The 12,674-nt window shown below is 37.3% G+C and overlaps 1 protein-coding gene across 3 annotated transcripts in view; it reads right to left on the bottom strand.

The window, feature by feature from the left end:
* pns (DENN domain containing pinstripe) overlaps positions 1 to 12,674 on the bottom strand; it is a 136,402-nt gene that overhangs the window by 15,759 nt on the left and 107,969 nt on the right. For 2 of the 3 annotated variants that reach the window (XM_069335940.1, XM_069335942.1), the window contains exons 14-15: positions 11,921 to 12,088; positions 10,395 to 10,491 (exon numbers count right to left, since the gene is read on the bottom strand). In XM_069335940.1, the coding sequence (XP_069192041.1) occupies positions 10,395 to 10,491; positions 11,921 to 12,088 (265 nt within the window). Of the gene's footprint in view, positions 1 to 7,596; positions 7,633 to 10,394; positions 10,492 to 11,920; positions 12,089 to 12,674 lie in introns of all 3 variants that reach the window. The other variant, XM_069335941.1, reaches the window with a different exon arrangement.

The raw sequence follows: 12,674 nt of genomic DNA, 5'->3' as shown, positions 1-12,674 counted from the left end.
ACAAAAAAGACAAACAAAAAGAAACGTAATGTTTTGTATGGTTGAAGAGAAATGCACTTCTAAAAGATAACTAAATTGAAAAGGAAATTACCTTAAAGAATAAATTAGAATTCTCCTCAGGCAAAGAACTCATGCTCAGCCACCAAGAATTCGATACCGTATAGCACAGGGTATACTGTATATCTAAAGCAGTGCTATTATAAACATTTGTATATTGTAATCTGCAAATGCATATGCCCACCCAATGTTTAGGCTAGCTTGTGGCATGAAAACTTGTTGAAGCACTATATCTTATACAACAGTATAGAAGTACTTGCACGCACGTGAACACGCTGCCCAATAGATGAAAGAAGATGGGATACCATGATCTTGAGCAATATCAAATAAACCACAAATAAGTATACAATAGTTAATCCCAAACATACATACAGTACATGTATACTTATATAGTGCTCCCTTTTAACAACAGTATTAACACAAAATTTGCAATGTTCAATTTAATTTTTGATTTGTCAGCCTTAAAGAATAAAATCACAAATATAATCAAAAGCGGACAAACCAAGTTCTTTCATACATTCCTTCAATACCTAACATAACAGCTTATTTGGTTTTACTACCTCAATTCCATCAATAATTAAAAAGAGTATTTTAAGTGTAAGATTAGTTCATCAATGCTTTTGTTCAATACAATGAAAGACACGAAGAGATCATTAACACTTTCGCGCTTTAGATTAGAGATAACTCGTCGCCGTTTTCTCTTACAATTCCGCATAACAGCCGAGTTTTCTTGTCCATCAAAAAAATATTTCTATAAATTCCATTTTTTAACCGAAATGGATGGGGATACTTTTGTTTTGTAGGGAATTTATTTGCGAATGTTTTGGTACCAGAATGAATATTATATCACATAAACTTCTATGAGTAAAAAAAAAAATACACAAAGTATGTTTGGGGGTGTGGCGAGCGTGTGGCAGTGGGTTCCCTTTAGCCGTTGATATATCCAACACGTGGGAAATATTTGTATGTGTTATGTATATGTCTGTGTAGGGAATTTTACTGCGATCACTGTCATACAAATTATAAAATGTTTCAACAAGTATAAACATGACAAACATCAAACGAACGAAAACAATGCGTTCGTTTCTGCCGCGAACGCATACTGAGCGACGTGGTTCTATATTTGGCGCTTCTCTTACACATGCTTTGTACAAATGTTATACAGTTCATCTTATAGAAAATTTTATTGCGAACACATTGGTATAAAAAAGAAATACGTACATAGAAAAGTAGGGTCAGGAAACGTATAAACTTTCCAAGCATGATTTCCCCCGTGTTTTCGCCAGTGCGCTCGCGGCTAACTACTCTCCACTTCACACACTCTTGCGGGTGGGCAATTACCTATATTAAACATTCATATGCATATGTCCGTGTAGAGAATTTTATTGCGATTCCAATGATACCAAAATTAGCGATGTAGGACAACTGTAGGCTTCGCAACCATTAAGAGAGTGGAAACATTTTGTTGCTGTTTGGCGCTCTCGGCGAGTGATCTGCATAGTTTTTTATTTGGTGTTGATACTCCTTATGCTTGGGCGGCATTTTATAGGTATGCTCTTATAGACAATTTCATTGCGAACACAATGATACCAAATTTAAATACGTGCGCCTTCAATTATTGTCAGGACAGTCAAAAGAGTGTACACTTTTCGGTCTTACCGCGTAGGCGCGCGAAGTGCCGAAAGCATCTGGGGTATTGTTTTTTTTTGAGCGCCGAGAGCGCGAAAGTGTTAATACAAATCAGTGTTGGATGTGCACTAGTTTTTGTGCTTCGCCTCTCTCATTTCCACTACTGTATATTCACAACTTCCCTGCTTTGTCTCTGGTAGTGTGTTCTAGTGCGGTACAAGGTACTGTATATGGCTGGTTTCTTATCCTCCAGTATTTGGTGGCATAGCCTCTTCTAAGGCTACCCCCCCCCCCCCACCCCCACCCCAAAGAGTCTTGCCTTACCAGAGGTTTTGTAGTTGTATTCATTTTCCTTATTTGTGTTTCAACCATTCGGGGAGCTTCAGGGAGCCGGTCGGCTGAGCGGACAGCACGCTGGACTTGTGATCCTGTGGTCCTGGGTTCGATCCCAGGCGCCGGTGAGAAACAATGGGCAGAGTTTCTTTCACCCTATGCCCTTGTTACCTAGCAGTAAAATAGGTACCTGGGTGTTAGTCAGCTGTCACGGGCTGCTTCCTGGGGGTGGAGGCCTGGTCGAGGACCGGGCCGCGGGGACACTAAAAAGCCCCAAAATCATCTCAAGATCTCAAGATAACCATAGCTTCTTGTTTTTGTGAACAGGATTGATGTGTGTAAGCCTATACCTGGTTGATACCTGGTTGATGGGGTTCTGGGAGTTCTTCTACTCCCCAAGCCCGGCCTGAGGCCAGGCTCGACTTGTGAGAGTTTGGTCCACCAGGCTGTTGCTTGGAGCGGCCCGCAGACCCACATACCCACCACAGCCCGGTTGGTCCGGCACTCCTTGGAGGAATAAATCTAGTTTCCTCTTGAAAATGTCCACGGTTGTTCCGGCAATATTTCTTATGCTTGCTGAGAGGACGTTGAACAACCACGGACCTCTGATGTTTATACAGGCCTCCTGCCATGTTTATTAAGTCAATTATGTATTTTTGCTGCAGTGTGTGGTATCTAGTGACCATTCATTGGCTGTGACTTGTGTTTGGTGGCCTAATTTTGCTCCCAGTGGAGTTGTGCTTTGCAGCGGTCCTGAACCCACACTGATTTTTATAATTTATCAATGAACAATTAAGCTTTTAAAATGCATTTTTGAGGGTACTATACTATGAACTGAAAGCTGATTTCTTTTAAAAGTGAAAAAGTAAATACAGGGGGTCCTCAACTTGCAGACATCTAATCTTTTGAACAGCTTCCAAAGCGTGATTTTAGCATCTCGATTATCTTTATAAATACATTACGTGACTCCCATAATATGAATTGTTACTTTTATGTCTGCATAGTCAAGTGAGGTGTCACTTTTATGTCCATATAAACTGCTGATGCCCTGCAGCTAACCCACACTACCCCCATCAACAATACCCTCACAACCAATACAGTATAGACCAGCAGTGCTTTTTATGGACTATTTCAGCCGTTTATTGAGGGGAAAACTTTATAATTACCTTATCTTGCATTCTTATCAGGTATTATCAGGGGAAAGCACTAAGCCATTACAACTATATAACACTTGGAAGGGATGCAAGGATAAGGATTTGGGATAGAACATAGGAAAGGAAAGGTGCCCAACTACTTGGACAGTCGGAATTGAATGTCAACTTGCAAGAAGCAAAACCAATGTTCTACCGTCCAGTCCAAATGGTTGGGCTGTCTGATAAGAAGTGCGTTGATGAAACACCAGTTTCTAGGCAGAGGCTATTCATTGCCCCTGAAATAAAACTTTAGGTAAGCAAGCACTCTTGAGAAGTAAGAAACATCATCATCATATCACACATGTCTTTGGTGGTAACTGCTCCCCAACTGGGACTATTACCACGTGCAAGACTAAAATTTTAGACCAAGCAAAGAGATCTACACCACCGAAATTGATGTTAACAAGAAAAATGTCTTGTGATTTGTAACGGAAAAATTTCAAACACTCCGAATGAAGAACCAGAATCCTTGTAGAAATCCATTAGCCTGATGTTCATCTAGGAGAAAGGTAGAATTCATGAAGAATTGCAAAAAAAATTACCACAGGCCCTAAACATCTTTTGGAGACTGGGTCTAGATACTAGCATCCCTGACATACAGTACTTAAAACAGCAGAGATTGCACCACTTCACAAAGGAGGTAGTAAAGCAGATGCAAAAAATTATAGACTAATAGCTCTAACATCACAGATCATAAAAATCTTTGAAAGAGTACCAAGAAGTAAAATCACAAAACACATGGAATCAGGAATCATAACCCTAGGCAACATGGTTTCAGGACAGGGCATTCCTGCCTCTTACAGTTGCTAGACCACTATGCCTTAGATACCATGGAGGACAGGCAAAACACTGCTGTAATATACACAGATTTTGTAGAAGCTTTCGACAAATGTGTCCATGATGTTACTGGACACACAATGAAATACTGGCAAAGTAGGGAGATGCATCTTTCATTTCCTAATGAAGAGAGCTCAAAGTACAAGTCAACAAAGAAAAATATGGATCTTCCACCATGAAAAGCAAAATCCCCCAAGGTACTGTGCTTGCTCCAGTTTTTTCTCATCCTCCTATCAAACAGACAGGGGAAACAAATTATAGTACTGTATCATCCTTTACATCTAGTGTCTAGATGACACTAGAATTTTCAAGAAATTAGACAATTCAGAAGGCACAGAAAACCTCCAATTGGATGCAATCAAGTCTTTCAATTAGCCACAGAAAATAATATGATGTTTAATGAGGATTAGTTCCAGTTACTGTACATTTTGAAAACAAAATATCAAAACAGAAACCACGTATAAAATGCAATCAAACCACACTATCGAAAGAAAAAGCAATGTAAAAATTTACAATTAATCATGTCAAAAGACAATTGTGTTCTTTTAAAGAACACAATAAAGTAGACAAGCAGTATAGACAAGTAGCTGTCATAACTGCAAGAAAAGCTACAGGTTGGGTAACAAGAACCTTGCAAACATGAGATGCCACACCAATAATGATACTTTTAAGATACTAGTGCTCTTTAGAGAGAACTATTGTGACACACTAACAGCTCCTTTCAAAACTGGATAAATTGCTGACCTGAAGAGCATGCAAAAAATCTTTTACTGCTAGAATCCTTTCAATAAAACATCTAAATTATTGGGACTAATTAAAAATGTAAAATCTGTATTCCCTAGAGCACAGGAGGGAGATATATAATAATTTACACATGGAAAATACTAGGACTAGTTCCAAATCTGCACACAGAAATAACACCACAATAGCCCATAGGCAGGATGTGCAAAATAGCCCCATTGAAAAGCAGAGGTGCAAAAGATATGCTGAGAGAGAACTTAATCAACATCAAAGGCCCAAGACTTTTCAATACTGTACTCCTACACCTTTGGAGCATAACTGGCTGACCTCTCGCAGTGTTAAAAAGAGAACTTGACAAACATCTTCAAAGGATACCTGATCAATCAGGCTGTGACTCGTACGTCAGACTGTAAACAGCCGCACCGAACAGCCTGGTTGACCAGACAACCAACCAGGAGGCTAGGTCACAGACCAGGCTGCAGGGACGCTGATCATCAGAATCGTCAAGAGGTATATGACAGATTGAGGCATGACACGCTTGTGACAAGTCGTGGGTGATTTAATACATTTAAGGCTAGAAACAATTTACACAACATTAAAGCGAGTGCTTAGCTATCAGTGACTACCGAGCAGTGAGACCTAGTTCTTCATGCCCCGCTTCCTAGCCATTTATACCCAGTGCTTTTATTACATCTCTTGAAGTTCAAGTTGATGACCAAACCACACATCAGAAAATGAAGAAACTACAATGTTTCAGTCTGTCCTGAAGTTTGATAATAGTATGACCAAGTTGTGATCATACTATTATCAAATAGCATGATCACAGCTTGATAATGGTAGTGATCACACTAGACCAAAACATCCTTGTTTCTTCATTTTGTGATGTGTGATTTGATCATAGCTTCAGCCACATTACTGTCACTCAGTAACTGACTACTTGCAGACCCCTGTAAAGGGTACAAAAGCTTTCTTACATCTCCACAACACAACAGTATATCCAGCTTCAACCAATGTCTTCTCCTTCTACCTCCTTTCAAATTAAATAAGCTGCCCTTGTCCATGTCCTTGTCCCTTGTCTATTCCCCTCAGTATTTTGTATGTATTAATTATGACCCTTCTTATTCTACTCTCCTTTAAGAGTGCAAGGTTGAGTTGCCTAAACCTGTCCTCACAGCCAAGCCCTTTCAATTCTAGTACTAACCTAGTTTACAAAAATCTGTACTTTCTCAAATTTCCAGTTATGCTCCAGAAGATGCACATTCTATGCTAATACTACATACTCCAGTAATGGACTCACATTAGCAATGTATACCAGTGATTTCAAACCTTTTTACATGGTAGAAACCCCTAAAATGGATCAGGAGCATATGATATGCAAGACTAACAAATATTTCTTACAAAATTATATTTATTTATTTTGTGATAAACATTTGTGTTACATTCTGTTTGGCATATCCAGGTACAGTATTTCCTAAATCTAAACTTATCTAATATATATCCATTGTGTCATTTTTGTGTTGATATATTTAAAACCTTATTTATATCCCCTTTCATTATAACCATTCATCCATTTATCTACATTAATGTATTTCTTTCATGTCACCCCTTATGCTTCCTCTTTCTAAAGAATGTAAATTAAACTTTTCAATTTATTTTCTTAGAAAGGGTTCTAATTCTTGGGATTAATGTTATCATTCATCTCTGTCCATGTTCAAGTGAATTTATGTCCATTCTATAGTATGGAGACCAAACCTGAATGGCATAATTTAAATGGAGCCTAATAAGGTTAAGAATGAAGAATGCCATTAGATATCTTGTTTCCAATGGTAGTAGGAATAAATCCTAATATCATATTTGCTTCATTCTGTGCATATATGTATTGACTTTTTGGCTGAAGATCCCTACTAATCATGACTCTCAGATTCTTATTACATTCAGATATATTAATTTTAGCATTATTACTCCTTCAGGGCATCTAGTGCTTTAGTGTACCTGCAATTAAAGTTGTGAATGGAGGTGGCAGCCACATCATCTTCCCCAGTTCATAATATTAACTTACCCCTCCCACAATTTATTCATTTGTTTCATTTTCCACCCATGTCCCCTAATTCTATTTATACTTGTGAAAAATATGACTACCCTTCCCCACCTCATGTATCCCCCTCAGTATTTTATATATTGTGATTCTCTCCCCTCTGGCCTCTCTATTTTCTAGTGTTGTTAGACTAAGCTTCCTCAGCCTGTGTATCAAAGAGTAACTCCTGCATGTCTGACATTTTTCTAATAGTAAATTTCAGAACTTATTAAACTTTCTTGTACTGCACAAGGTGGGTTTCCATGCTGGCTCTACATACTCTATACAATTTTTTCATGCTGGTTCTTCATACTGTATTTTAAGTGTACTGTATATAAATGATTGTGTTTGTTTATAAATTCCACTGTATGCTTGCCAATTTTACAAAATATGTCAGTATTACTACTTGTGTTTTCCTGCAGCACCATGCACTTAAGTACTACAGTGTTTTAATATGCTTTCAACCATTCTAATTTACATTTTACTTGTCCCAATGCTTATTTAATAATAGTATTAAAAAAGTAAATTAAACTATCAGATTTAAACATAACAAAACTGGAAAATTCTGGCTTTTTCATTAATATAATGTTTTAGAAAATACTACAAAAACTCCGACTATAATCGGGGGAAATATGAACCAAACAAGCACCATTAAATTCAGATAAACTAGGACCTATCCATGCATTCCCAAATACTGTACTATGGTCTAAAGGAGTAAGAAATCCAACGTACAATCAATACGTTTCCTGAGAATACACCAGGCCATGGCTGCTTGACCAACGAGGAAGGAAAGGGTTAGTAGTTAGCAATTCTATGGAAAACATCTTTTAAAATGCCTATGAATATCACATTAATGATGAATATGTTTTTTTAGTTACAGTATTCATATACATACTGTAATTACTGTAACACACACACACACAGAAATTACAATAGCGTGATATATATCAAATGAACAAATCCACAAGGGCCGTGATGAAGGTTTGAACCTATGCACGGGAACTAACTAAGGCGCAGCTGGGAACATCCCGAGCATATAATTAAACCCTCATCACAGCCCTTGTGGATTTGTTCACTGTAACACACTTTTTAATCCCTTTCCACTTTCCCATATTCTAAGCAGCTGCAACATGATGTTCTTGAATTACAGTATATACATATTATTTATTAATAATCAAACTCTGAACATTGAAACATAACAGTAACTCTGAAAATGTTGACTTCAATCTGTACCTAACCCAGGTGTTCATGAATGATAACAGTATTAACAGCTCTCATTATTTAAAAAAAAGGAGATACTGTATATGAAAGTAGAAAAAGTGAGAGTTAGATTAATCAGTGCACAGTTGAAATAAAAATGTAATGAATGAGATAAGATGAAAACAACAAAAATGGAAAAAGATAATTGATGAAGTAAAATATGAAGTTTTAACATGTATAATAATCCCATAACTAGGGAACCAATGCGAGGTTTAACACAAACAAAAAACAAGGAGAATAGACAGTCCTTGTAGGCCTACTTCTCCATATAACATAGAACACTCATTCACATTTTAAGCATAGGTACTGTACAATCAATGGAATGTATTTACAGACTGGTAGTTTTCGTACACATCTAATTACAATATGGCACACAGATAAGGGGAAACCATTTAACATTGACAACAGCCACAAGCAGGACTATTTATGCCAATATTTCCGCTGTTGCACTTATTATTTTACCATGGACACCTTCCCAGCATTCTCGACAAAAAATCCTCCCAAAATGTTCTCCTTATCCACAGAGGCAAAATTTACTCATACAGTATATTCACGCAGTATTAATAACTGTTTCTCTATTATAATGGAAAGTGGTCCATGCAATATCTTGTTTAAGCACCAAGTTACTGAATATCCATCAACCAATCATTCCCATTGGTATAAATAAAACCATAATTCTACATTTATGGTAAAAAAATATTTTGATTGCTATAAGCCAATGCATATTCAAAATAATTGTGAATAATTATTACCGATGTATTACAGGGATTACGATGTATTGTAGGTTAAACAGAGAAAATAACATTATTCATGAATGTATTTTATGCCTCTTGATCTAATATATAGAGTAAGGATGAGCATCTATGTGTTTGGTGGGGTCTTACATACAGGGGTAAAATTACCGAGCCCAGTGGACACACACACTGTTTATTCCTCCTTTAGCCGAGTCAGCCTCCAGTCTTGGCTGGTGCATGTGTGTTTCAGCCTCTCCTACTTTGTGTGAAGGAAACTGAGTAATTGATCCTGTATTGTTTAGTCACCTTAGACCAGGACGGGCTGTGGGGACGTTGAGCCCCGAAATCATCGCATGGTAGGCTCTATATGCAGACGATGAGTCATAACTTGGCTGAAATATGTTGACCAGACCACACACTAGAAAGTGAAGGGACGACGAAGTTTCAGTCCGTCCTGGACCATTCACAAGTCGATTGTGAGAATCACAATCACATTCACAATCAACTTGAGAATGGTCCAGGACCGAAACATCGTCGTCCCTTCACTTTCTAGTGTGTGGTCTGGTCAACACGGTAGGCTCACAAGGTGGTTGCTCATGCTTCTCTTTTGGTTGACCTCCTGGGGCCCTTGTACTTTGTGGTGGTTGTCTTCACAACCTCCACCACTTCTGGCAGCTTCTAAATACTCCTGGCTTGAGTCTGTGCAAGCATAAGAGAGCATAAGAAGACTAATACTACGGGCATCACTCTCCCTAAGGATGTATCCAGAGGCACTGATCCCATTCCAGTGTTCTTGTCCTCTTCCCTTCTATGTATGAGAGGATCCAGCTTTTCCATCCCAGGCTAAGTTAGACACCCTCTTTGGGTGTCCCTGGCTTTAATTTGCACTTTATGTGGAACTTTAGCTCCAGAACTTATGCGCTAATACACTTTTCCTGAAGCAGTTACTTCAGAGGATGCTTAGGTTCCTTTGACCATTATTGGGCATTGGTATCCAAGTCTGGTCTCTTTCTACATGTCAAGCATATTTTGTACCTTCTTGTTCCAGTTCCAGTATGTTGCATCCACCTTGGATTCAATTTAGCCAGCAGGATAAATTCTAGGATGTGCTGATCCTACACAGGTTCTTGCAGTGTCAACTCCTTTGGCAGGCAAAATCTGATTTGCTGTTGTTGCCATTGCAGGGCAAGAACCTTGCATCTGAACTGGTTCCTTCAATAAGTTACATTAGAGTAAAAGAAGGAATGTTTTATTTCAGGGTTCCTAACAAAAATATACCAGGTGGTAACAACATTACAGTAGAACAAAAGTATTATTGGAAAACTGTCTACTGTAGCAGAGAGCCTAGTAAAGTTATGCCTCACCATAAGACTGCTAGCAAAGATGATTTTATGGTGATACATAACTACTGGTCAAAGTCCACTACAACAAAGATTTTTCCAGAGATGAGGTGGTAGCATGGGGTTTCTATAACAAAACCTATCATACAACAAATGGGCATATTAATTCTTCGGAGCAAATGTACTAATTACTGACCTGGTGAGAGGAAATTGGGATTCACAGGCTTTGAGGAGTCATTACATTCCTCTAATTCCTGGAAGTTGAGCAAGTGAGACCACAAGGCTGATTTACCCTGTGTAAGAAAATATAACAACAATACATATAGATCACTTTAAGAATATTGCCCATGATAAAATCTCAACACTTTGGCGGTCCAACTACTCTGCACTCTCCCGACTGCAAACTTTCCAGGTTTTCTTTCCAGAAATGATGCAAAAACTAAAGTGTATTTATAATATATTATGCATGACAGATTTGAAAGTTTACAAAGATTGTAACATTCATTTATTATTCATTCTAAATAAAAAACCACAGAAGTGTAAACACATGATCAATTTATACGCCAGTATAAATTGATCATGTGGTTGTGTGAAAAACAACACAATCACAACTTTAGAAGTTTTCTTTCAAGTAATTTGCAAACTAAAAAAATAATAAGTGCCCTCAAAGCTAGTATGGTCTGCCAGAGACAAAAATTTGTACAATCATTTTAAATTTTCTAAATTATTTGATAGGCTATATATAACTACAAATTTAGTATCAAAATGTTTGCAAACTCTCTAGAATATACAGTAGATGCAGAAAAAAAAATATATTATAAAAGATTATGTGTGACAGTGATGAAAATATGAAAAGTTTATGTTGCAAATGAATCTTCATGGGTGAGAGGAGGCTCTTGAGTCAGTCCACTCATGTCCTAGATATGCTCTGTCCACGGCTATATTTGTTAGCTTTTGGACTACATTGTTGATGCAAACAGAATAACTCTGGAACTGAAGACGAAAAATTTAGCAATCAGGTGATGTGTTTTAGCATCTTTGGAACGTTCATTGTCAGAGTACAGATAATGTGTTTAATGTCGTTGGAACGCAAAAGTGGTAATAATCTATAAGATTGCCGCTAGATCTAAAAAAAAAATAAAAAATAAAATGCTCTTAATTATTAACATGTACAGTATTCACATTGCCAGGGAGTGAGAGAGAAAACTTAAGAATGGATATTTAAATGAGTGAGCCTCAATGATGCCAGTAGTATTCAAGACAAGGTGTCAGGTCATCTGCTTATTACTGCCGAGTACTATTATTATTATTATTATTATTATTACTGTATTATTATAATAAACATATTACTCAATTTTCACATTAAAACACTGTTCATATACAGTACTAGTATTTAATGACACCAGTATGATGCCACAAACATTACTATTTCAGACTTTATATTTACCATATTCTAATGGCTTTTTAATAATAAAAATCATACAATTTAATAATTGTTTAAATTCAGAGTTCTTTATGGTATTTTTTCTATTACAGTATTACTAAAAGCATTGTTATAACAAGGAAAATGTCAACCAAACATCCCCGAGTCAATGGTGTAACATTAGTGTGGTCATGCAGAATATATGGAGTATACTGTACTGTACTGAATCATATTACAAGTCAACATCATAATTTATTATAAATACAGTAAGGTTTTAAAATGTAATTTTTTTTTTTTACCTGTTTACTTTGAAGACCATGGGCCCAAACACGTTCAAGAAGGTCACACAGTGAAGCAATGAGCGTGTTCTCCTCCACACCTACCAAACTGCCTTCTCCGTGACCTAGCTCTACTGCCTCCGACCCCATCTTCTCGACCAGCATTCGTTTTGTGCGTGTTTTGCATTCCTTAAAAAAAAAAAGGGGGGAAGTACACGTATGAATAACTATAGCTAAAATATTATATTAAGAAATAAACCTGTGACTTTTATTAATCCCCCATGAACAAGTGCATGTGGTAAACTTTTACAAAACACCAGACCAAGGGTTGGACCAACCCAGACCACTGGGTTGACAAAACTTAACCACTCATTGCAGCTGATATACATAAGCTTTAGTGCAGAGCAGCAGTGACCTAGGATTAAATTAATTAACTGTCCAGCAACTCATGACAAGAAAAAGTCAAACAGCACCAAAGTAAATCAATCTGAGAGAGAGAAAATTATGTATTTAGACATGCATAAAACAAGGCTTGATGTTAAGAGGACTCCATCAAAAGAAGCTAGCCTTACTTTTGACAAGGAAAGATGTGTTAGGAGAAGGAGGCACAGGCAGTGCATAGAGAGGAATACTGTACTTTGCAAAGTCTGATGAAAATTGTACTACATAGATCAATGATGAAGTCTGACACCTTAATAGTGCCAGCCTATATCAAGAGGGTGGGAACTTGGGTGCATTGGATGATCCATCTAATTATTAAGTAATAATGAAGCAT

This window comes from Procambarus clarkii, chromosome 34 (assembly GCF_040958095.1).
Source record: "Procambarus clarkii isolate CNS0578487 chromosome 34, FALCON_Pclarkii_2.0, whole genome shotgun sequence".
Taxonomy (NCBI): Eukaryota; Metazoa; Arthropoda; class Malacostraca; order Decapoda; family Cambaridae; genus Procambarus; species Procambarus clarkii.
This window is presented reverse-complemented; position numbering and strand designations above follow the sequence as displayed.